The sequence below is a fragment of the Amblyomma maculatum genome, chromosome 7 (genome assembly GCF_055883805.1).
Source record: "Amblyomma maculatum isolate TAMU_Amacu chromosome 7, ASM5588380v1, whole genome shotgun sequence".
Taxonomy (NCBI): domain Eukaryota; kingdom Metazoa; phylum Arthropoda; class Arachnida; order Ixodida; family Ixodidae; genus Amblyomma; species Amblyomma maculatum.
Window position 1 is genome coordinate 21,892,623 of NC_139350.1, and position 27,388 is coordinate 21,920,010.

The 27,388-nt window shown below is 45.6% G+C and overlaps 1 protein-coding gene across 2 annotated transcripts in view; it reads right to left on the reverse strand.

The window, feature by feature from the left end:
- The window catches only part of LOC146182800 (uncharacterized), a 106,578-nt gene that overhangs the window by 49,059 nt on the left and 30,131 nt on the right, over positions 1 to 27,388 (reverse strand). For both annotated transcript variants that reach the window (XM_084608925.1, XM_084608926.1), the window contains 2 exons: positions 25,910 to 26,063; positions 20,487 to 20,613 (listed from right to left, as the gene is read on the reverse strand). In XM_084608925.1, the coding sequence (XP_084465051.1) occupies positions 20,487 to 20,613; positions 25,910 to 26,063 (281 nt within the window). The remainder of the gene's footprint in view (positions 1 to 20,486; positions 20,614 to 25,909; positions 26,064 to 27,388) is intronic.

Sequence of the window (27,388 nt, forward strand, 5' to 3'; positions counted from 1 at the left end):
AGAAGAGAACATGTGAGCGGCAGAAAAGCGCTGCCGAAATGGTTTTCACCGGGTAACAAGGAGTCCGCCAATTGTGGTGCAGAAGTTTCCGATCTGTTCTTGTATGTTAGCGATACAAGCAGGATGCCCCTTCCTGATTACTTAGGGGACGCCAATGATGAGCTTGATGCCCCTATTAGCACGGCAGAAGTAAGAGCAGAGATTTTTCGGCTTAGAACCAACACGGCACCGTGCCCAGATGGCATCACTAATAAAATGCTGCGAAACCTAGATGACCAATGGGTAGCCGCACTAACTCAGCTTATGCAGGAGTGCTGGGAGAAAGGGGAAATACCTCAGCAGTGGAAAACGGCTGACATTATTCTCATACCCAAGCCTGGTAAGCCACTTCGGATAGACAATCTACGGCCAATATCCCTAACATCATGCTTGGGAAAGCTACTAGAGCATGTTATCCTAACCAGGCTCACCAAATATATTGATAGACACGACCCTTTCCCGCGGGAAATGATAGGCTTCCGCTCTCATCTCTCGACTCAGGACCTCATGGTTCAGTTGGAACATGACATTATCCGGTCCGAGAGTAAAGATACTAAGGCCATCCTTGGCCTCGATCTAAAGAAGGCATTTGATAATATCTCACACCAGGGAGTCATGGACGGCCTATCAGCATTGAATGTAGGGACAAAAACGTATAACTACATCAGAAACTTTTTGAGTGGGCGTAGTGCCCGCTTTAAATTTCGCGATAGCACATCGTCACTTTTCCCTCTGGGCAGTAGGGGTACTCCTCAGGGATCGGTACTCTCGCCTCTTCTCTTCAACGTAGCAATGGCAAAATTACCAGAACAACCACGACGTTACCCTCATTTAAATTTTAGTATTTATGCTGACGACATTACACTATGGATCAGCCGGGGTAGCGATGCCGTAATTGAACACACGCTACAAGAGGCGGTGGACACGATCGTGCGGTTTGTAGCAGAACGTGGACTTACATGCTCGCCGGAAAAATCAGAATTCTTAATTTACAATCCACGGTGCCTGCGGAAAGAGCGTAAAGTGGATATACAGATTTCGGTACAAAGACATCAAGTTCCCCAGGTATCGCAGATCCGTATATTAGATCTCCTTCTCCAACATAATGGCTACAACGGAGAAACTATTAAAAAGCTTGAGCGGCATGTATCTCAAACAGTTAGCCTCATCCGCCGAGTTTCGAGTACAGGCAGAGGACTAAAGGAAAAAAATCTTCTGCGCGTAATCCAGGCATTTCTGCGCGTATCCATAGCCTGTCACGTACATGGCTGTACGGGACAGGCTATGGATACCTCCGCTGCCAAAAAACATGCATCCCGAACACCATACGGAGCGTCGGGAAAAAAGAGCTCAAATGCTCAGTAAGAAATTTAGCCGCTTGCCGCCGGAGGAAGTAGCCTTTGTAGATGCTGCCGGAGGGGCAAGCCCCTTTATGGTTGCAGCGGTATCGAATGGGTCGGGTAGACCGATCACCGCGGTCACCCTGAAAACTAGATCTCCTGAGGCAGCTGAGGAAGTGGCTGTAGCTCTAGCCTGCGCCCAGACAAAGGCGCGTTTCGTGATCTGCGACAGCAAAACTGCCATACGAAATTACAGTCGTGGGTTGATTGCTCCCCAGGCAATTCGAATATTACAGCAATCACCAATCTCGCGAACTATACAGCTGATTTGGACTCCATCGCACACTGGCGTTCCCGGCAACGAATCCGCCCATGCCATGGCTCGAGGGCTCTACCACCGAGCCGGCGGCAGAGAGGGGGGACTTGGAGCGGGGACCATAGAGTGTGCCAAATTTTACACAGAAATTCTGCAGCATTATAGACTTAGTAGACGGGTGGCTGCTGCGCCAGCCCCTACCCTAAATTTCAGGCAGGCCGTCGCCTGGCGTCGCCTTCAGACTGGGACATTTCCGCACCCGCTCCTGGTGAGCCATATGCTCCCAGGAGAAAGATCTGAATTGTGTGCAAACTGTGACTCGAGAGGGACCCTCGAACACATCCTCTCGGACTGCCCCTTTTCTCCCGGGAGGGGTCTAAATCTGACGCCGCAACTCTGGGAGACCATGCTGCGCTGCTCGGACCCTGAGCTCCAGCTAGCCGCCATCCAGCTGGCCTGGGACGCCGCCGGCCAACAACGTCTGCCGGCCTGCGTCTGAGGCGGGGCACCCGCCATCCATCCCAAGCGACGGAGGGCCGGAGCCTCTTCATCCGCTGGAATAAATAAAAAGTTCTGCTCTCTCTCTCTTCCGATCTGTGTTGCCGTGCGAATCAGGCGTGCTTCAAGATAGTTCGTTTTGAAACGGCGTGACAGTCGCCAACGCCGAGACGTCCTCGTCCAAGCCCGAGCGTGCCATTCCGAGTGTCTACTGAAGAAGCGCCGCTACGACGCATCGGGTGTTCGACCTCAGGGCAACGTATAGAGAGTATTTGTCCTGTCACGGAACACACGTTCATGCCGCAACAAGTATTAGGCGGGCGTCTCGAGGCAGACCAAGCGCAGGGAAGCCATGTTGGACTGATTTTAAGATTAAGATAAGATTGCCCGAGACAGCCTAGGCTCAAATCATATTACAGTCTTCACCTTCTGTCTTATTCCAGTCTAGATTGTTTCGCGCGAGCATCTCATCGGCTGAAGAACGTTTACTCCAATAAGATTTCATTAACACTCAAGATCAGAATAACACTGGACTAAAAGGTTTGTGCAAGCGGGCCATATCATTTGGGTGCGACTACGGGGTAATCTCCCCAAATCAACTATCAGACAGGATGAAGGACAGGAGCTTACAATTGACAAATCTTAACTGGAAGATGGCGGACACAAATATTCTTCTGTGTGCAGCCATAAGGACGGACGAAATTCCAATCAAGCTAATAATGGCCATGGTCCAAGAAACAAAGATACATTGTTCAAAGCATTGAAAACAGTCATAACAAATTAGAAATTCCGGACAGCTGGCGACGGAGTTGGATGAATTTAATCTATAAAGGAAAAGGAGATAGGAAGAACAGTAAATCATTTGAACCGATTACGATAAGTCAGTTACGTACAGGCTGACAATGCAGGCAGTAAATCTAAAACTGCAGGTATGGATAGAAAGTAATAATATACTGGGCGAACTGCAGAACGGGATCAGGAGTAGTAGGCGCCTAGATGATAGCATTTTTAATAACCGAAAACATACAGAAATAGACAGGGCGGAAAACAGACCACTGTATTTAGCCGTTCTGGACATAAGTGCGCATACGACAGGGTCAACAGGGAACTTCTTGGAACATATTCGAATCTGAAGGCATTGGTAAAGAAGTAATTGTATTACTGAAGTCAATATACAGAGATAATAAAGTTGAGATTGCATGAGAGGGGTTATGAAGTACGTCTATTGTCGAGGAATACAAAGGACTAAGGCAATGACATCCGCTATCATCACAGTTGCTCATGATTTATATGTATAATATGAAAAATAATCTGCAAGACAGCCATGTTAGTTTTAATCTCTCTTATAAGCTAGGTGGAACAGATGTAGAACAAACGCTTCCAGTAATAATGTACGCTAATCACTTTGTTCTATGAGCGAATAGCCAGGAAGATTTACGAGCACTGGTTGATATATGTGAATATGAGGGAGACTCAGTCGGCTTCACCTTCAGCGGCATCAACTCGGGTCTGGTGGTATTCAACGAATTCACTGATAGAAAGCTGGAAGCGAGATACTAAAACTGGCAGAATATAAATATCTCGGAGTATACATAAACGAAGGACGGGTATACATGGAAAAAGAGCACAGGCCACCAGGACGAAGTGATGTCGCGATATGAAACACATGCCATTTCGGAGTACAACAGATGTGAAGTACGTAACGGTAGTTGGAAACGAATAATGGTACCAGAACTTACATTCGGGAACGCGGTTTTGTGCTTAAGGGTGGAAGTTCAATCGGGGTTAGAAATAAATCAAAGATATGTGGTAGGATTAGGACTTCGCGTCCATGGCAAGACTACAAACGAAATCGTGTAGGTAGACATGGGCTCGGCGACAATAGGTGGGTAGGTAAAGTATTTAAATACCTATAACGAACGAGCATTAACTCACAGTGGCGGAAAAGGACCAGAAGGCTAGCCATTAAGTATGTCGGAAGGCATTACAGAGAAATCAAGAACATTTAAATGCAGGTAAAGAGCACAGAGGCTCAAAAGTGGAATAAGTCAATGAAAAAGAAGCCGACCCTTGGAATACATAGAAAGTGAAAAACTCGAATTAAAAAGGAAACGTTCTGTGAAAACTCAATAGGCAGCGGCCTTCTTTTCGAAGCTATAGCTCAGGATGTCTTAGAACCTGCGTAGATACAGAAGGAAGTTTATTCAAGATGAGCCTTGTGTTATGTGCGGTAGATGCCCAGAAACAACCGACATCTTATACTGGAATGTGTATGCAAATGTCGATGTTGTCATGGTCACTTTACCTGAGGCCTGGGGGTTTAGAGGTAACAAAGGAAGCGTTAATGAATCGGTGGTTCAAGTAACAAAAGACATATGAAAGGTTGGTGGATAAATAGCAGGGATGGGATGCTGTCCCCCGTTAATAATTTGAAAGGTATTATTAACGATGCACCCTAAACGGTGCGCACACTCCCAGACAGCCTTAGAGTGAGTGGGAGTAGCTGTTCCGCTCGCAAAGGAGGTGCCCTCGACTTGCGTGGTAAGTTCAGCCGGAATTCAACTACCTTGTAGTGACAGATGCATAGAGATGCATTTTGTGGCAGCTGCATCGAGGCTAAATCGAAATTAATCACTGCCATTTAAAGATAACTAGGGACTAAAAGAAAAGTCGTTAAAGTTGACGGATTACCGAAGTTAAAAAAACAAAACAAATAAGAAAGGTTGACCAGGGTCATGGATATCACTATCCCGTTTCAAAGGGGATGCTCCTAACATCCACCCATCCATCCATCCGGGCTACGACTGCAGCCAGCATCCGAGCAGTCATACCTTGATAGCTGTACGCGCTGCTCTTTCTGTGATCGGTCTTTGTCTTCGTTTGAAATATTTCCCTCTTTATATAGTTACGTACGAGGAAGGAGGAAGAAGCGGGCAGGAGCGCTCGCGCTAGGCCAGAAAACATTTCAATAAACGTCATCTCACGGTCATCGAACATCCTCTCCCTGCCCTCTGTTCTCATCGACTTGCCGTAGCATAACAATTTGGTTTGAGGTGCGGGGTACTTCATCATCACCCCCTCATCCATATCCGGAGCTTCGGCGTCCTGCAGTTCCTCCGCCACGACTCCAACCCCGACCACAAGACAGGACGGAGGAGACTGATCCGAGACGCTACCCACACAATCACAAGACACAGCGACACAACCGAAGACCATGTGAGCCTATTGACCCGCTTTGCCGACCTGAGACCCCACCGACCCAAGACGCCGCCACACATGAACATTGACCCCTTCCCATGCCATGCGGTGCGTGCCTGTGCCTCGGCCATCGTATATTGGAGACCAGTGGTCTGAAAGCACCCTGGGCGAAAATCAAACCGACGATCGTCGTGGCGGCAAGCAGTTTTCTTCCTTCTTCCTCTTCAGCCATCTAGGAACGCCCATAGTCATTTCATGCAGTCATAAGCATTGACAAACTTCCTCGTCTACGATCGGGACGATCGCTCGGTGGCCCCGAGTCATGTTATGGACGAGGAAGGAGGAAGAATCGGGAAGTGGCACGGGCAGGAGCTGCTCGCGCTAGGCCCGCCAAGATTTCATTAGACGTCATCTCAGGGTAATCGAACATCATCTCTCGGTCCTCTGTTCTCCTGTTTTCATCGGCTTGCCGTACCGTAATAATGTATTTCTGTGAAACATTTCTTGGTGGAGCAAACACATACCGACTTAGCACTGCCCGTAGAAAGTCCTCAACATATTTTTACAGATTACGGCGGAAGTCGTCCAAAGCAGCTAAGAAAATAAAGCGCGGTCCGAGCGTGCGAAATTGCGGTATGAGGGCGCGCGGAAGCGAATTAAGAATAGCCGCTGACTGTCAGGTTCTAAGCAATAGCTCGTGATTGATGATTGACTGGTGTGCGATAGGCGCTGACGAATTATTAAGATATTGTAAATATTTCATTAGTTGATGGAATAAAAAAATCCGTAAAAGCGGGTTTCGAAGATGTCAAAATGCTAAGAATGAGAATCCAATGCTTGATGATGCTAATTAAGAGTTTTAGACGGATCAATCAATCATTTGAAATACTTAAGGAAAAAGTGCCTTAGTATCAAACTGCAATGTTTGCTGCTGCTAAGTATTGGTGTAAAAAAAAGTAAAGAATCAAGAAATAAATGGCGAAGAAACAGCGTCCTTCTGTGTGTAACGCTATCGCGTCATATACCCTCAACGCCGCTGCTTATTTTTATCCTTCGATCGTGCATCATAGAAGGGTGATTTCTGCTGGGCGGGGCCGTGGGTCTAACATTTAGTATACACTGCGTCATAAATCAACGAAAAGTTTAACGTGTACTGCGAGCTAGATGTATAATTTTGTTTATAGTTTGTTCCTTCTGTTCTAAAGTGAAGCATAAAAGAAAGTTTGAATGCCCAAAGTTCAGCGCCTCAACTCGTAAATTTGGAGCAACATCTAGATCGCAATTCATATTACCTGAGCAATCTTATCTGATCCGAACTTGTTGCTGCTATACGGGAACATTCAATAGCGGTTTTACTCACTCCACATCCAGTTGACTGTGGTTTGTGCACATAAACAGCGATCGTATAGGCTGTCGAATGCAACACGTGCGTGCTCACTCAAGATGGAGGCCGTTTAGAGATCGCGACGGTCATTCGAACATAATCGCGATAGAGAACGTTTATTGTAACTGGTCGATGACGGTGGGGATTGTGGCCATGCGACACCATAACAAAACATAACAGCCATGTGCAGTGCTGTATCTATTGCATCAATTTCACATTTTATTCGTTGTTATCACAACGCGGATCCCATGCTTCAGATAGGTGATGTGGACGTTCTTCAGTTTTATCGTACCTGCTGTTAGTAACTCAATATTTATATCGTCATGAGTACACGAAAAAAGCAGGGAAACGTTTTTGATGATCGCTAATTGTGATAAACTGCACAAGCATATTCTGAATCGGATTCAGTCCAGTTTTTTTATTCGGAAGCCATAGTTCACTTAATTCAAACACAGATGATATTTTTTTTTTCAGAGGTTATACGCAGACTGATATTTTTTTTTTCGACGTTTGCCGTTTCTTTCCTTGCAAACTTTAAGGTCACTTAGACCTCTGAAAAAAAAAAGTGACCTTAAAGTTTGCAAGGAAAGAAACGGCAAACGTCGAAAGAAAATATCAGTCTGCGTATAACACAACATGATTACCAAATAAATTCTCATTCACGAAATAATAAAACATAGGAATCAATCACTTTTGAAGCCACTGCTCAGTATTATCGAAACTCCGACATATTTTGGAAGCCGCTTGCAGTCTCTCCCATCCCAGAAGTCGAGTGGGGTCCAACGGCTCGCCGCACATAAAACTTTACCTTGTATGGTTTCAAAATCAGCCGCTCTGAAAAAGCGGCATGAAGCGAGTTTTTTTCTTTTTATTCCCTGATGCTTTACCTATAGCGTAAACATAGTTGTGGACAGCTTTCCGAGGCTACGCACTGGAAGCTACGAACGTGAGACACCGGCCTCCATAAGCTCCCTGTTCTCGCGTGACACGCACCCGCAGATTCCGCTGCATGGCTGGCATAGCCGCTGAAAGCTGGTGCTACTGTATGAGGGGGCAACGCTCACTTCAGTGGCTTCAAATAAAAGGAGGAACAAATAAGAAAACATTACCGACGATTGCATTACTTCCTAATGCGAAATTTTAGCGCAGTTTATCAGCAGTTTCAGCTTTTCGATAGATCGAAGCAAAGAATTCTAGCAAGACATGTATGTGCAATTACAGACAACGTTTGGCCAGGCAGTTTGCAGTGGCGAACGGCGGCGGCTATGCATTTTGGCTCGGGCGGTGCACATATCGAGATCCGCCGCCACCGATCCGGCGCTCTGATTGCCGCCGTACAGGAATGGCATGAGGAGGAGCCAAGCGAGCAATTAAATTGGTCGGATATTTAGGGGAATCCCCCAGGGTGGATACATTTGTAATAAGTGAGTAATTACTGATCCGGGAGTTAGGACGAATTTTTCTTTAACTGCGAAGTTTTTTCAGAACGTTCTATAGATTACCTTTGTAGTCATAAGGCTGCACTTGGGTGGATGTCAATGAGTAGTTACTCCCTTATTATAGAGAAATTAGGTTATCGAGAGGTCATGGTATAGCAGCGACTGACTGATGCCGTTGACACTGCTAGGATGTCAACGTGGCTCTGAGTTTCGGCTTGGGATGCACGCACTGTGATCCGGTGATGCCGAGCCAGCACTTCGGCAACGGGAGAACACCGTCACCGCCATGCAGGAAGGAGGTTCGGGGGGGGGGGGGGGGGTTCAGTAGCGGCGAACGGTGCGGCAGGAGCGCGCGCTGTCCCTGCTGCGGCGTTGGTTACGAGGGACAACGGCAATGGCGACGACGACGCGAAACGCAGGAACGGGCGCCAAAGAGCTGCGCTCTAAAATCATAAACGGGAACGAAACGATTTGCAAATGCGACAATGAAACAGCAGCAAGCCAACACTCCAGAGCCGCCGGGGCCGCCGACAGCACCTTTACGACTAACAGCGCCCGGGCCCTGGCGGCTACACTTGGAAGCCATGGCCGGCGCGGCCACCTCCTTCGATTGGGAGACCGCTCCGCACGGCACACTAGCCTATGTATTCTAGGCACTATATCGCCGGTTTAGACAGGTGCTCTCGCCGCAACATGAGAGCTGCTCAGAGAGGGTATATAATTATGACGTTTGGAGTTTATTTGTCCTGATGCGATAAATATGAAGCATGTGAATGAATTTCTACAGAGGAACTGCGGCACGCTGCGTCAGTGTAGTCAAGGATTACACGGTGCCCGTGTCATCGATGTTACACTCAATCGTCCGCCAGAATCAGGCAATCCTGCTGATGTAGCCCGGCGCGAGGACTAGAGAGGTTAGGCTGGTCATCTAGGTTAAAGGGCAACTCCGGCGATTTTTTGACCATGCCGAGTTAAAGATTTATTTATATTGGTGACAGCTTGGTCATCACAGTACCCAATTACATTCATTACAATATGCAAGCAATAATTTTAAATAAGCAAAAAACTTGAATCAAAATTTAAACTCACGCACGTTGCCCAGCATTGCTTTGCGTGACGTCACATGATGACACAGGTGCGCAGCCAAGCTAAATGCTTCCGCTGCCATTCTGTCGAGGTGTGCGAACGTCAATCGCTCTCCCGTATGGCACCATGTGAAATACACTTTTTGATGCAAATGAGTCGCCCTTGATGTCATCGGGCAATGACAGCTATAGGACTCGTCATTCAGATTCGATATAAAAAAAATTGGCAATAATTGCAATGGCCATAGGGGGCAGAACGAGGAGCGATCTTGCATGCGGCTTAATTCTTGAAGTATGAAGCATCAGTTCCCTAGAAGTCTTAAGTCATGTGCACTCACAAACCCCGATGCAAGTGGCCGGTATATATGAAGGCGACCGATCGTTAATACAAATCCCCCTTTCTTTTTCTTGATATATACTGACCCCTAAATCGTCTCGCTGCCAGCGAAATTATTGCCCACACAGCAATACCCCTGCCAAATGGAACATTTTCCCTCGGATGGCATTTGATCAATTTATTGTCTTTTCTTCAACGCGCTGCCATACGACCAAAACTAACGCCTTTTGAAATACTAATTGCGGTGGATAAATACTGGAGGGCCTCAGATAATAATAATAAATAATAATTGGTTCATAGGAAGGGAAGGGCGCTGTATCTGTCACACTTGCTCTGTGGACACCTGAACCGCGCCATAAGGGAAGGGAGGAAGGAGGGAGTGAAAGTGGAAAGAGAAAGGGGAGCCGTAGTGGAGGGCTACGGAGTAATATCGACCACCTGGGGATCTTCAACGTGCGCTGACATCGCATAGCACACGGACGCCACTTCGTTTCGCCTCCATCGAAACGGAGCCACTGTGGTCAGGATCTGTTGAGAAAATGATTGCGTTCTGCGCAAAAGCAATTTTCAAATTCATGTTGACGTCTTACATGTAATACGCAACCAACAACTATTCATTACGAAGTTCAGCAGCGGTGTCAGCGTTTGTTTACAGTAGGATATGGAAGGTGCGCCGAGCCAGGGTGCAAATTTTGAAAGCGCATGGGGTGGCCATGCAGTTTCAACTACGTACACTTCGCACTCTAAAGCAACTTTCAGGAGCAACAAGTCATATCAGTTCAGTTCAGTCGTGTCCGACTCTTCGTGACTCTATGGACCATGTCACGCCACGCTTTCCGGTCTCTCACTATCTTCCCATCAGAAGTTATACTATAGGCATTGCCTAGTGCGCCGTCCGATAATTACAACCTGATAGTACGGGCCTAAGGCGCAGCATGTAGCCCCGTTCCATCCTCACAGGATGGTTTGCTCAGCGCAATATATGTTAAACGGTACATCGAAATATGACTGACTCCAGCCGCATCAAGAAAGTAGACGACAAATTTGCAACACTTGCAGCGCTGAATGCAGCGAGCTTACCAGAAAGGTGCTGCCCGCGAGAGCGGCGGACAACTGCACTCCATTGCCGAGCCGGCTCCATGGCCTTATAGTCGTCGCTAGGCCTAAACTTGTTCACATTGAAGCCGCAGCGGACGGCGCTTTGGAATTGATCAGCGCTATTGTAACTGGTCTCTTCGTAGAACAGCCTTAATGTCAACCCAATTGTCTCAGAATAAAAGAAAGATGTAATCTTGGCGCCGCCTTAGCAGCGGAGCTAGAGTACGAGATCGGACCAGCAACATATCGGCAGCGTGCAGAAATTCGGTTGTATCGCAGTTATTCCCAGAATATCGTTGAAGATCAGCGATCCTCACTCAGGCGGCTTAGCTTATGTCGTGTGCGGAAAGATTTTCGACTCAACATCCGATTTCAACCATCGCCTTGTACTCGCGAGGCCAAACTCGTATATCAGAACCATCCCGTTTTGGTAGCAGCCCCACGTGAAATGTTCCGAGCATACATGCTTTCTCAGATGCAGAGGGGGCGCCTGATCGCAGAATTCAATTTGTCGATGAAGCTCTTTTTTTTTTTTTTAGAAATCGGTGGTAAAATACCGTGCTGTGTTTCGTAGAATAACTCGTGCAGCCAACAACACAACAGTAGCTACCACACACCGTTGCTAAGGAATCCATTAAAGTGTGAGCTGAAACTACAAGACTGATTCCAAGACTTATGCTGTTTCCAAGCAAGCTGTAGGCCATTTGTTCGTCATGCCAGGCTGTTTCTGAGTAGCACCGCCATCGCCCTGCCTCGTGCCAATAGCAGCTCATAGAATCGTACAGGTATATTCTAGTACAAAATACTAGAGGCGACGCCACACCGTACAAGCCGCACCCAGTAGGGCTGCAGCATTTTCGCCGTCGTTTGCTCGAGAACCCCCTGAACGGCTGTGAAGTCATCAAGCACAGTGTTGGCGGTAAAGATCTGTTCTGCAGCGCAAGTCACCAGTGCCGGAACACTATTTTTAAACTTACTTTTCAGTAGGAACCATTGAGGATGCTATAGTTTTCCCGCAAACTCCTGTATAAAATTCGTACAGGAAATCGTATACAGGTTTACTGTACAGGATTGGGCTACAGGAGTGTGGGCTATTTCAGGAAATTTCTGTACTGCACTGGAAAGTCCGGAATGAAACCGCGCGGAGCTCTGATACCGGAATGACCTGTACGGTTGATGGCATCTCGCTACCGGAAAGAAGCGCGTCGCCAGGCTGGAAAAAGCATCATCATCATCATCATCATCAGCCTGATTATACCCACTGCAGGGCGAAGGCCTCTCCCATATTTCTCCACTTAACCCGCATACAACAATATAAAATAACACGACTACATTTCAAAAAATGATTAAAATTTGAAAAAAATAAATACCTAGTCTGGAGTCGAACTTGGTCTTCATGGTCTTGAGACGGGCACCTTAACCACTACTGCACAACGCATAATAGTTACAGTGGTTATTATTCAGTATATTTAGCTAGTCTTGCTCTTTCGTATTTTGTATATTTTCCTTGGTTGTAGAATTTGTGGCCGTACATCGCCGATCGCCCTTTAAACACACTGAATCTTTTTCCATGCTATCACGAGGGTTTACAAATGTTCCGTATCTTTATAATGCGTCGCTTTATTACAGGCAAACCTCAAGGTATCATAATTTACTAGTGTTGATGTGTTTTTCATCGTCTACGAACGCTTATAAGTTTTCCTACATACAGAGATATCCGGTGCACTAATGCTTGTAATACTGGGCGTTTTAGCTTCACGTGCTACCAGCGGAGCCGCGGCGTCAATGAATACACTTCCGACAGAGCGGTCTCAATATGTAAACATTCGAGAACGCGTCGCCTGGGGTGCGGCTATCTGCGCATCTTTCGATGGTCAGCGAAGTTTATTTTTTGCCGAGCAGTTTTTTGTCATCGCTAGGGAAACGATACGTTCCTGCTTCCACTTTCACGTTGAAGGCGGCAGATCTTCAGTCGCAGATATGAAGACGCATCGCAAGATCGTACGAGCTGTAGCGACTGTTGTACGCGCAAAAACGACGCGAGGCGTGTATATGCTTGCTAGCGCACACTTCGATGGCTTCGTATTTTCGAGGTATTAGTCAAACGAAGCGTGCTCTTTATTACTGAATAGTTTTATAATATGTCTGGTATCATGCTTATTTAGTGCGCTGGCGTGTCCGGCATAGTTATTCTGGTTGAGCTTCGTTCAGAAGCGGAAATACTCTGCCTGGTATCAGTTCCAGAAATGACGCGTTCGTCCGGTTTCTGGTTAATTAATACGGGCTGAACCGAAATGAAACCGCGCGGAACTCTCATTCTGGAAATTCCTGTATGGTCCGTGGCCCTTGTTTCAGAAAAAAACTGGACGCCAGGCTGGAAAAGCATGCCGAGCTATAAAATAACACTACATTTGAACAAAAACATTGTGTGTTGTGGTTCGAACTTCGGTCTTCTCAGCCAGCACGCACACTTTAACCACTACACCACGGCGGCATACGGTGGCAGCGGTTATATTTCTACTTATGTAGTGAACACTGCTCTTTCGTACTTTGTGTAGTTTTGCATGTGTAGAATTTGTGGTCGTAATTGAGCGATCGCCCTTTAAATATGCTGAATATTTCTCCTTGCTATCACGAAGGATTATCCATGTCCCGCATCTTTACAATGTATCGCTTTCTTGCAGGCAAGCCTCACAATATAACAATTTACTAGTGCCATTCTCACGTCCATGATGAATGCAATCCGCGCTGTGCTATCTAATCTGCACACGCCAGCAGCACAGAATGCGCTACAGGTTCTGGACGCGCTAACACCAGTTGTAACGGCTCTACTGTAGCAGACACAATGGCTCCCCCAGCATTAACATTTGGAAAAACATTCAAGGACGCCTCTATTTTTCAATGGAATGTCCGTGGGCTTCAGTCCCGAATTGCAGATATTCGGCAATATGTTCATGCAAATCGCATACCCATCCTTGTTATTTGTGAGCCGAATGTACCAAAGATATTACGACTGTCAGGCTACGAGGCATTTGCATCTTCAACGCACCAGGGAAACAGCAAGGTCATTTATATTCGGCAAGAACTCACATATGTAATCCATCCGGTTACTCCCAGCAACGATAACCAGTACGTTTGCCTGACAGCGAAGAAGCGCAATCTCACGTTTACACTTATGGGTGCGTATATGTCGCCATCCAGTCGTTTTGACGCCACACGATTGAGCGACTTGATGGCGTTCACACCTAGCCCTTGGATCATCATAGGAGACTAACGCTCACCACATGATGTAGGGAAGTGTTCGAATGAACCTCAAGGGAAAAAAGCTTGTGTCCTTCGCCTTTTATCATGACCTGCAATGTCTTAATGACGGTACACCAACCTTTATTCGAGAGGCAACTTACAGCAGCTGTCGTGATTTAGCTTTCGTATCTCGATGCCTTACAAACAACATCTAATGGTTTGCAGATATAGAAACACACAGACGTGACCACATTCCTACATATGTGATCATTAATGGCCTTTCCACACCCACGTCTGCCCCATGAATGCGCCACATCGATTGGTCGGCATTTCAAGCACTTATGGAAGATGCTTGCACAGCAGGCCTCTCTGCAAGTATTGAAGAAAAAATTAAGGGGGCCATGATAAACGCGACGTCTTTCTCCACCCCAGTGCCTACCTACACAGAGGTTGATACGGAATTACAGCGCCTGCGAGCATTGCAACGGAGGGCAGAGCGTAGATACCGGCGCACGAAGTCGCGCCTCGACCTCAGAGATGCGAGGCGCCTGCAAAAGAAAATTCAGCGCCGAATTCAAGCCCTCCAGGCAAAACGCTGGCGGTCATTCTGTGAAACGCTTGATCCCCGCAAGCCTTTATCACGTATCTGGAATGTGTTCATGGTCTCCGAACATGCCCTAAACAAATCTACCCAATCAAATCTCTCGCACTCTATCAAAGACGCAGTGAGGTCGAGGTAGCAGAAAATTTCTGCGCTAGGGTAGCAGGCATATCGACTACAACGGCAACGTTATATTTCAACAATGTTCCAGCTTCACGGGATTCACGAATAGACCTTCCCTTCTCCGTGGCGGAACTTGATGCTGCGCTGGCTTCTTGCATTCTGTCTTGGTGCACGCAGAGGTAGTGCAACTGCGCATGTGCAGACCTTATCGAGGGGCGAGACATATACTCAATATACTCGGCTTGAGAATGAGCCTCATGGACTTTTGAACATCGCGCGCTCCTTCCCCTTCGTCATGGTGCGCGCGGAGGTAGCACAACTGTGAATGTGCAGACTTTATCGAGGGGTGCGAAGTATGCTCGACTCGAGGGTGAGCCTTCGCCGTGCGGTGTCTTCCGATGTTTTATCATTCCAAAGTACCTTTTTGTTGACCCGGAATAAAGCGGTGTTTTTTACACAGACTGCGGATTTGCGACTCGTCGGGGGAGACCATTTCTCGCGGACCCGTTTCCTAGGAGGCGGAGCCTTCAGCTGCCGAGGGGAATTAAAGCGATAGCGATAAATGTCCCAATCTCCACAAAACCTGGCATCAGGTTTGTCTGTGTTTTGAGCCCAAAATCACAGTGCTTGTGACAGGTGGTAGATGGCAGGAGACACGTCCTTTCGATAACTAGTCGTCAGGTTGTGTGACGTCACGAAATCAAAATACTAACTCGTGCTTCGCGTTTGAGATGGGACGATGGGATCAGAATCCGACCGTCTAAGGTACATGGATTCTGTGTTAAGACACACTGTCTCTAGGCCACACAGGCACTGTGGAACCGCTTGGTTCAACCGTGAAGTTCCTTCCATGGCGGGTGCAATTTATATAATGGGGCATCTCAGGACCGTATAAGAATGAGTATGTATTCGAAATAGAGGAAGAAATAAAACCTTACTGATGAAGGGAGCCGTGAAATGAATGGACGCGAACGAGGGTCGCAAGGGATACTGACCAACGCGAGCCATTTAATTATGCGTTCACGTCACACTCGTAAGGGTGGAACTGGACTGCGCCCCCTCCTTGACCTATTTTTTTTTACGACACTCGGGACATGGGTTTTGGACCGCGGGACGATTATGCGCCACAACATTACCTCAACTTCATTGTCCAATGAGCAGGCCTGGGCTGATTTCTCCCGCTACCCAGTTACGATTGTGACAATAATACAATACAATAATAAGTTTATTTCCAGGCTCAACTGGAGGGTTTCCCGGATAAAAGCTGCCTTCGCAGCTTGACAGTGTCCAGGAAACCCATACACGCAGCAGCAGACGAGTGGTGAAGGAAATTTCCAAATCTGTCATACATACAGTAGTCACATTCAATAACAAAAAATTAAATACACATGAAAATTCACCAATAAGCTTTAAAGTAAATGGCACAAAGAGAAAAACAGTTGAAATGCGCAGTAATTTAGGGGGAAAATGTCAACTGGGCAAACATTCAGCAATCTACAAACAGAAGCATAAAATCACATTTCAACAAAACATTTGCGCAGCTCGGCTTTTGTGTATCCTATTGTATTTTGATAAGTATTTAAAAGATGGGGCAGGTTGTAAGATAGCATTTGTAATTTATAATCAATGCGAAAACGTGGTACATTCCATGCATTAGTACTTGTGTGCATGCTATCACGATGCGTCTACAAAGATGCTAAGGAAGAATAAAATTCAGCAATGGATGCCTTCGAAAAATGCATGATTTGTAGTAACCTATAATTATACAATTCATCAACACGGATAATGTTATGTGCTTGGAATGCATATTTGGAGGTAGTCACATAATCAACATCAGCCATTATACGACCAATTTTATTTTGCAATACGAGAAGCTTATTCATGTTTGCCTTGGTCATTGTGGCCCACACTAAACTACAGTAGTTAAGGTGAGAAAAAAATAATGCGTAATAAACTTGTAGTTTGCACTTCATAGGTAGAGTTGCACAACATCGCGAGAGGGCCCCACAGACAGAAGAGAGTTTTTTGCAGATATGTTCAACGTGAGCATTTCAGTTTAAATGAGATGAAAAATATACACCAAGGGATTTATGTTCCTCAACAATCTCTATTTGTTTGTTTTCAAACTTCAGTACACAGCTTAGTGTTGTCGGCTTGTTTCTTGCGCGAAATATTAGAGCCTTCGGCTTTGTAGGATTTATCTTTAATTTATTCATCATTGACCACCTAGATGATCTATCCAGTAGGCCGTTACCTTTCGCTATTACATCATTGAGATTAAGGCCTGAAAGAAGTAATGTGCTATCATCGGTGTAAATTACAAAAATGAATAGAAGGATCTATAGTTACAATGTCATTTATATAGGTATTAAACAAAAAGGGTCAAAGTACGCTCCCTTGCAGGACACCACAGCTAATAGGTAAAGGGGATGAAAGTTCATTATCTACAGATACTGACTGGCTTCTGTTTTGGAGGTAATCTTCAAGCAGTCTGAGTGGTTTACCACGGATTCCGTACATTTGAAGTTTATAAGCAAGGATCGCATGGTTTAAGCAGTCAAATGCCTTACAAAAATCAAGGAAAAGGCCCACCGTATACAAGTTGTCATTAATATTGTTCAAGATAATTTCTTTCATTGCTAATAAGGCTGCTTCTGTTGATTTGCCTTTTCTGAAACCAAACTGCGACTCAGATATTACCTTTCGTTTATCAAAAACCTTCGTTATTCTTGAAGAGATAACCTTTTCCCGTCCCTTAGAAAACACGGGGAGCACCGAAATCGGCCTATAGTTTCCTGGAAGTTTCGGTCGCCCCCTTTTTAAATTACTGACACTTTTGCAGTCTTCATTCCGTTGGTAAAAACCCCGGATTCAAGTGCCAGATTATAGATATGAGAAAGCATGGGACAAATTATAGATATGACATATGTCAACGGTGTCATCTGCATGGCGTTTATATCTAAAGCTTTGCTAATACTAATTCCCATATACACGTTATAAACTTCACTTGCATCAGTTGGCTCGAAGAATACAGTTTCGCTAACCTGACTAGGCTAACCGGCGATAAGGGTGCTTGTAGGATCTTGAGATGAAGTAACACTATTAAAAAATTTTTTTGAAATGTTGTGCGAGTGCTCTCCTCCTTACTTCGTTTCAACTGACAAGCATCGTTTTCGTAGCATGGTTATTTACACGGCGACCAAGGACATTATTTAAAGCTTTCCAGGTAGTATCAGGTCTACTTGAACTGACGTTAGAAAAGAGCCGCTGATAATAGAGATTTTTAGCCTTCCGTAGCTCCGCGTTCTATCGGTTCATTAACATTTGAAAGAAAGCAGCGCCTCTTCTGTGCGTGTTCTTGTCCTTTATCATTTTGAACAATTGTTTTGTAAACCATGGTTTTCTTATCTTTTTGGAAGGGGTGTGTACTTCCAGCGGAAAGTGCTTCGAATAAAGACGAAGGAAATGGTGAAAAAATAGGTCGTACGCATCACTGACGCTCGTTTTCTGCAACACACAAGACCAGTCAAAGTTCATAATATCGTGCTTAAAAGCTTCCAATGAGGCATCGTTGATGCGCTGCACACGTATGGACTGTTTCACAATGTTTCGCTTAACATGTTCATTCCGAAAAACGACAAATACCGGACAGTGATCACTTACATCAGAAGCAATTGTACCGCAAGAAAGTACACTGGTTTCAATATTCCTAATTGAGAAATCAAGTGCAGTCGCACTAGTGCACGTGACACGTGTTGGTGTTTCTATTGAGTTTACAAAACCGCAAGACATAAGTTTCATGTTAAAATTACGTACAGTAGCATTCTCGTCAAGCATATTGATATTAAAATCACCACTGCGCAAAAGCGAGCATTTGTTCAGTGACGCATATTCTAGAATCTGGTCAAAATAATCTGTAAAAGCCTTCATGTTGCCATTTGGGGGGCGATATACAACAGAGATCACTTGGTTTCGATTTTGTGGCATCTTTTGCACGCGAGAGCACAGATAACGACACCGCCACCTCGTTTATTTGGTCTGTTAAGGAAGAAGGTTTCGTAACCGGGTAATTCTAACATCTTGCGGCCAGATTGATACCATGTTTCAGTGAGCATCAAAACTGTAAATTCAAAAGTGAACCGTCTTAACAAAAACGTGATTTCTTCTTCCTTATTTCCTACTGAGCGGGCATTAAGGTGCAGGACAGTTTCACACCTTCGGTCCTTTAGTTTCACCTGTTGTGGTAGCGTAAGTTCGTGATAGGCCATTTTTCTTTAATTTTTACGGATTACCAAGCAGAAGGATGCCCCATTTCAATTGCTAGGTGAGCTATGAACATCGCCTGTTTCTAACTCTGCACGACTGCTTTCCGGCGAGAAGATCTTGATAAGATCTTTCTCGCTGGTTATCGGCATAACCGCCGAGCCACCAGATTGCCTCATGAAAATTTTTCCATTTTGCGACCAGACAGACTTCCACTCATGCTCATACTTTTTTTTAACAGCGTATGCAAGCAGTTTCTTTTGTGCCGGGCAGAGGTGTTCCTTTACGTATACAGGGTCAGAAGTTTCTATCCCAACATCAGTGTTTGTCAGCCTCATTTTTTTGGCTTTCTGAAGTACCTTGTCGCGTTTGAATTGAGACCGGAACTGAACCACAATATTCGACTTGTCTGCCTTGCGTGTCGGCACTCTATGACAGGCTTCAATATCCCGTTCTTCAACAGGCTCAGTAATTGCAGTTCCTGTCTTTGAGACTATGTCAAACACAGACTCGCTGTCATTTTTGATGACTCCTTGAATTTCTAGGTTGGCTCTTCTAGAGTATTGCTGAGAAAGAGTAAGTCGCTTCTCCAAGTCAGGCATTTTACCTTCCAGACTCGTGTGCACCGACTGAAGGGTCTCATTTTCTTCCGCAAGGTTCTTGTTTTTAGCGATTTCTGCATTTAGCTTTTCCTCAAGCTCTCTGATAGAGTCATGTGCGAATTCGATGCTTTTAAATAAGCTTTGTTTTTCACTCTCCAGTTCTCTAATTTCATTACGCATTTCTCGCTCCATCGATTCACGAAATATTTTGATTTCAGCTATAATTTCTTCTCGTAGCTTTGCGATATCAGCTTTAAACTCATCTTTCACTGTTACCGCCTCCTTCCCAGTCATTGTTGAAAATATGTCTCTTTGTAGAACACTCGATAGGCCTCAGCAAACAGACGGAGAACCGCACAAGTTCACAAAGCACTTTCCCTTAAAACCGCTTTCACTTGAAAGCAAATAAAATGAACTGAAATGAAAACTGCGCCCTTCGAACTCATTTGGAAAAATGCCTACAGAAATATGAGAGCTCCCCACCAAAGTTCTGTTGATAACAAATGGGGGCTTTGTTAAAAAAGCCTCTCGCACGAATGATCGTGTTTCCTAATTCATGGTGGTACTTTTAGAGTTGCGCCATAATTCTCTGAGGATCGCTACCGCTATGCCACTGTTTACATGGATTTCGTAAATTTTTGGAAAGTATATATCTGGTTTGTACGCCTTCCCGTAAGAACACGAAAGTCGTGTGCGGGTAGCCTGCTGATCTTGAAAGTGTCTAAAACGAAAACCGCCATTGACGCACTTGCTGCACTCGCGCGCACATATGAAGTTCTTTTTTAAAGGCATGTTCGGTGCATGAGTGGCCTTTGAACTCAAAATCTGTGCGGCAGCTCAGGATAGACTAAAAGGAAGTGCCTTAGGCTGGACCTAATCCAGAGTCTAGCTGTGCTGTCCGCATCAAAACACGCACTTACCCGTCCGCTGCCGCAGTGGCGAAGGGCGTCGAACCACCCTTTGACGGCGCCAGGCACAGTGGCCTCCATACCGCTGTCTGCACCGGCAGCGAACAGCTCCCGGGTCAGGGAGGCTGGGCTTGGTCCGCTGCACACGCGATAAGAATTTCCGGCTGTTTAGAACTTTCTCCACATGTTATTCTATGTCCTTTACGCCTGTAAACAGTTACCAGCTGTTGGTGTGAATCCGCTTGCAATAATCTGAATACACGAGGGCGTACTCTGGAGGCAGGAACAGTCATCTAGCTGTCACCTTGCCCATTTAAGTCAGAGATGATAGCCGCGACGGTATATCCGCAAAGAATGTAGAAATGGCCTCCTTGGTCAAAGTCAGCACCAGTGCGTGGGAGTGCGCCCATCGTGTCCCCTAACAAGCTCTGCTCTAAACACACTTTGTTTAAAAACACTTGCGGCTACATTTGTAAGCATGACCTCCACTTGAAGTATTTCTTCTTTTTTTTTGTCTAACGGAGTCAGGATTTATCGCATCCGCACAACAGTTCCTGTCATGGGACACTTTCAACCGAGGCAAGCCTAATGCAAAACCTCCATCTTTCGCTGCCATGTCAAATAACTGCTTCACGCGTGGACGACTCAAGTCCGGATCGGATGTGTGCCCCCGGTTCGCACGAGCAGAGAGAACGCAATTTGGAATGTACGCATTCATTACACATCCGGGATAGTGAGGGTCACGCTGGGGTGCTCCAGTGGTTTGGCGCCGACTGATGGAGCGCCGAAGACGATCTAGCGCAACCACTTATTACGTTCTACTTTCTGCCTTATATTCTCGAGATCAAGAGCGCCTGTTAGTACTTCCTTGGTGCGGTGGCACAACATTGCAGGGTCCTACTGATACTACTGCATGATATACTGTAGCCCTTCACTGGGCTATTGTACTCGGGAGCCCAAAACGCAAGCATGCATTTTACGATACCTAATGAACGTGCAAATATATTACTCAAAGATCCCGGGCGTCATTGAAACTGCGAGTTTCTGCCTTGAAAAAAACTTCAACATTGTCTTGGGGCGCTAGCCTTTTATGAACCGGAAAACGACACTCTGTACGGCACTTCTTAGCACGGACGTTTATGACCGTATTGACTGAATACATCGACACGGACTCGTTTTCTGAAAAAAAAAATAAATTCTTCGACATCACTCCAGCAATTTCAACGCAACTTCACTTATGTTGTACTTAAGCAACGGTCTCGCGGCTTGTCGCGTTGATCTATATTATTTTGCCGCTTTTAGCGAAAATGTCGCACTTTAACGGCATGGTAATAAATTTTACCTCCAGAAAGTTCGGCGATTGGTTTGTCGGCGTTTGCACGGTTAGCTAAAAAACACGGGCTTAGTAGTGGCAGGATGGCAGGAGGTATTTAACCGGCAACATGGCCATAAACCAGCTGGTCATCTTGTGGTGTTACGTCACGGGACTGCATGACACAGCCGAATCGGAGGGCACTGCCAACTCGGGAATCGTCTTTGAGATGGGGGGGCAAGATCAGAACCCACTCTTCCAGGACCCTTCGATCCAGAGATACACAGTGCCCCTATAGGCCACGCAGCCCATTCTTGTACTGTTTGATTAAATCGGTAATTTATATCTGTGTCGGGCGGCCATTAACATAATCGGGTACCTTGCGACTGTATTCTAATTAGCATGTGTGAACAACAAAAGCGCTAAAACTTAGTACTGGTTACGTCAGTAGCAAAGTGAACGCACATGAGCGAAGGTACTCAGCGTGAACCCAGCGAACGGGTGCCACAAAAATTTCGCGTCTTCCCCTAACGGCGATGCTTAAGTGTACACGCATTTTGTTTTTGTTTCGAACTTTCTTTGTCTGCTACCCGAACATGTATAACCGCCATCTTTTCTGCTACATTTGTTATTTGCTGTGTTCGCTATCATGACATGGAGCGCGAAATTATCCCTGTAAGTATTAAATTATAACTAGGCAAATTATCTGAGTTGGCCGGTATAGTATTGTTTAATTTCGTGCAGCATGTCTTTTGTGCGTTTGTCTTTTTTCTCAGTGAAGAATCTCCAATTTGTAAGAGCAGAACTATCCACAACACTAAATTATATTATTTTTCTCCGACACAGCTCAGAGCTTTGGATTCCTAGTGGACTAACGAAAGTTGATTTTGTGTGTGTAGCCCGGGCGAAACGACTTCCGAAAACCGCAGTCGGTTTAGATTGACCGATTGCCCGGAACAATGGTACCTGTAAAAGGAGTTGAAGGAAACTTTGAAGACATTTAAGCTCCGCCTTAAAGGCTCCCTGAAACTGGAATAAGATTGGGATGAAGCGCATTTGGCAAGTAGTCGCACATTTGGAATAGCAGCTTACCGGTATCGCTCAAGAGGAAAGTATACAACAGTTGCATCTTACCTGTACTCAGCTGTGGGGCCGAAACGTGGAGGCTAACCAAAAGGGTTCTACTCAAATTGAGGATAACAGTTAGGGCTATGGAATGAAATATGGTAGATGTAACGTTAAGAGATATGAAGCGTAGAGTGAGTCTGGGAAATAACTCAAGTTACTGACATTCTAGTGGGAATCAAGAAGAAGAAATGGGCATAGGCAGGACATGTAGTGCGAAGAGAGGATAACCGATGGTCGCTTAGGGTACCAAATTGGATTCCAAAGGAAGGAAAGCCTAGCAGGGGACGGCAGAAAGTTAGGTGGTGAATCCGATTAAGGAGTTCGCTGGGGTTAAGTTAATGCAGCTAGCATATATGACCAGGTTATTTGAAGAAAAATGGGAGATACCTTCGCCCTGCAGTGAGATCTTGCGCATCATCTGTGTGAACGTTTTGCTGTAATCTTGCGCATCATCTGTGTGAAAGCCTTGCTGTAATCTTGCGCATCATCTGTGTGAAAGCCTTGCTGTAATCTTGCGCATCATCTGTGTGAAAGCCTTGCTGTAATCTTGCGCATCATCTGTGTGAAAGCCTTGCTGTAATCTTGCGCATCATCTGTGTGAAAGCCTTGCTGTAATCTTGCGCATCATCTGTGTGAAAGCCTTGCTGTAATCTTGCGCATCATCTGTGTGAAAGCCTTGCTGTAATCTTGCGCATCATCTGTGTGAAAGCCTTGCTGTAATCTTGCGCATCATCTGTGTGAAAGTCTTGCTGTAATCTTGCGCATCATCTGTGTGAAAGTCTTGCTGTAATCTTACGCATCATCTGTGTGAAAGTCTTGCTGTAATCTTGCGCATCATCTGTGTGAAAGCCTTGCTGTAATCTTGCGCATCATCTGTGTGAAAGCCTTGCTGTAATCTTGCGCATCATCTGTGTGAAAGCCTTGCTGTAATCTTGCGCATCATCTGTGTGAAAGCCTTGCTGTAATCTTGCGCATCATCTGTGTGAAAGTCTTGCTGTAATCTTGCGCATCATCTGTGTGAAAGTCTTGCTGTAATCTTGCGCATCATCTGTGTGAAAGCCTTGCTGTAATCTTGCGCATCATCTGTGTGAAAGCCTTGCTGTAATCTTGCGCATCATCTGTGTGAAAGTCTTGCTGTAATCTTGCGCATCATCTGTGTGAAAGCCTTGCTGTAATCTTGCGCATCATCTGTGTGAAAGCCTTGCTGTAATCTTGCGCATCATCTGTGTGAAAGCCTTGCTGTAATCTTGCGCATCATCTGTGTGAAAGCCTTGCTGTAATCTTGCGCATCATCTGTGTGAAAGCCTTGCTGTAATCTTGCGCATCATCTGTGTGAAAGTCTTGCTGTAATCTTGCGCATCATCTGTGTTAAAGTCTTGCTGTAATCGTGCGCATCATCTGTGTGAACATCTTGCTGTAATCGCGCGCGCGTGGGCGTGTACATGCGCATGCGCGTGTATGTGTGTGTGTGTGCGCGTTCGTATCTTTATATTTTACTGGGCGCCGTAATAAAGATCAGTTGTTAGCCTCTGCCCTGATCTCTTTCTTGCGCTGTTTTCCTGTTCAGCTGTGGTTTCATCTTTGTTGTAAGCTAACCAGCCCACATCCAGATCGTCCTACGATAAGCCTTCGTGGCCCAGATGTAGCCTGCTTGTTTCGACACGAATTGACCTCGGTTCGATAGCCAAACCTGCCCTATTTAGTCCTGTTTCATTATTCAGTATTCTAATTACTCTAGGTTTGACGCGTGCTGTAACCAGCTCTGGAATTCACATTTCCCTGCATTGTTTTCATTATTTAAAGTTCCTCGCATTAATAAAGCACGATGTCACATACGTGGCGACGAAGCAGGGTGTGTCTTCTTCACGAGGCCCTAGCGTAATAATCAGGCTTTCATTTCCAGCTGTTATTCGCAGATGGAAGCTTATTGGCGGTATTTCGTGGGTATATTGCGTGGTATGCCGTTGATAATAAGTTATTCCTGGACAGGTCTATTAAAACAATTCATATTGAACGACAACGCGAAATTGCCGATACTGCGCGATCAGGCAGTCTCTGAACAAGTAACACCATTTACTATTTGCAAGGTGGTACCCTCATTTTGAACCGACCCAGCTGAGCAATAGAGGCACCAATCCACTTGACGTCTGACACGGAGCTGTCACTTTCGTGCAGAAAGGTTATGACCCTTTGGTTTCGGCGGATGTGACCGTTCCATCCAGCCCGTACTGTTAGTAGGTACCGTTCTATAACTTTCTTTATTGCTGTTGCCGATGGCATTTCATCCCATTCCAAGCGTTTGTAAACGAAGGTATCAGGCATGCTCTAAACGAATCAGTGCAACTAGCAGTGTGCGGACTGAGCTTTCTGCAGAAAAGTCCAAGCTTACCTCATAGCACTGCACTGAGGAGTAGCTGAGGATCGCTTCGAGAAACCAGTTTTTTTTTCCACAGACTAAAAAGTTTATAATGAAAAGGCGGTAACTTTAATCGAATACTTCTCGCATAGTAACACATTTTTCTACTTTCTTGGTGAATGTAGCTGGTAATATTGTGACCTCTTCAAGTCACTTCTCCCATATTTTGCTAAATATCTGTGAAAGCAAATACATCCTGTTTTCTTATTATGCTTTTTAAAATGCGAGCTACGTACGTTTTACGGGGATGTGCTGCAACAAAGAAGAATATTTTATTTTTTTGGTTAGTGACCCTGAAAGGTAATCTCCTAGTGTAGTCCGCTTTGATGAGAACACTTTGAATGATATCAGCAGAAATGATTTGCCAGAGGCAACGCGGCAGTCTGCAGGGACGTTTCAGCTCTACCGCTGAAATTCGTGAAGGTCATCTGACGCCGGGATTTGACCTCAGGTGCGGCACGACGAATCGGCGTCGCTCTTCGCTACTGCCGGCTTGAGCCCCAGCCATTCTTTTTCTCTTTGCTTTTCCACTAAATATAGTCGTATTTAATAGGATGATATAGCAATGCAAATCTCCACCTTCCATCGATGCACCGCACAGCTCGAGCCTGGGCGTCGTAAAAGAGGGCGAAGCAGTCCCCTCCGATGCCCGTCGCGTACGGCTTCAGGACCTGGAGCGCTGCAGCTGCAGCCACCGCCGCGTCAGCCGCGTTGCCGCCGCGATTCAGCAGCTCTGGGAAAAAAACATGGGCTCGCTGTGTTCAATCATATAAAGTTAGCACTGTTGCTGCCTCTTTTTCTCAACTTCAGCCAAAGGTGGGCGTAACACCACCTGGTAGCAAAGGTTTGTTTTTATTGCATTCCATTTAACAAAATAACACGCAGCGGGGCCTACCAATGAAGGCAGCATACAATCGAACGCATGCGGCAAGTTCTTCCAACGCCTTCACAACCTCTCGTGAAGGCATTAAAGCGCTGGCTCTCCATCCTCGCTAAATATGGAGCTCGAGTGAAATTCACGAGTCCCCTACTATTGTATGGTTCACCTGAGCATATAGTTTTTCGAATATGGTCCAAGAATCCAGAATAACGACAGTCCTCACATTCTCTCCTAGGAACATCAGACGCCCGCAATTCATCAAAAAGGGTACTGAAGATAGAGTCAATGCAAGGACGAAAGGATGTTGTTCCGACCCCCAGTTTCCTCTTCAAAGTGGCCCAGAGTCACCCTAAGCACTGCACTGCGGAGTAGCCAAGAATCGCTTCGAGAAAGCAACTTTTTTTTTTTCCACTGATTGGAAAATTCCCAACGTAGAGTGCGGTAATGCTGATTGAATACTTATATTGCATAGAAACCCATAAAACCTAAATTGCACACTTTTTATTTATATAATTTCTAGGTGAATTTTGTTGATTTTGTTTTCTGTTCGGTTTGGTTTACTGGTTTAACGTCCCAAGAGACTCAAGCTATAAAAAGCTGCGGTTTCCCCTCTCTCTCTATCTTCAATCCCCAGTTTGTTCACTCTGAGGCCAACACATGACAGAAATTGTTTTTAGAGCTCGTTTCATCATTTCTGATTATTTTTCTCCTGAAACGACTTCATATAGATTGATATACAACTCATCTCTATACGAAACCGGTCCTGTACGTTGGCTGTGCTCTTAGACGTTCGTCCTCTGTATTCTCGGACAGCTTATCAAACGTTCCCGGCACTAAACTTCCAAAGTGCCGGGTCAGTCGCAGATTTTGAAAAAATCACGTAAGTTTTGGAGACGTTTGCCATCTAATAAATCTACACTTTCAGACATACTGTAAACTTTCTCGCACTGAACTAAGAGATCTGAATTAACACAGAACTACAGAGATTCTTGTAAGTGAGCTCTAATTTGCTACTGCTGCAGTATTACGATTGCCTGCACATTGAACGATGCCAGACGTAATAAAATAGGCGAACGTGAATTAAGAGAGGCACTCGCGAGGCATAATGGACAATCGACTCGTAAGCGCAAAAAGCAAAAACAAAATCTATACTGGTAACAACGTGTATGTCCCGATTG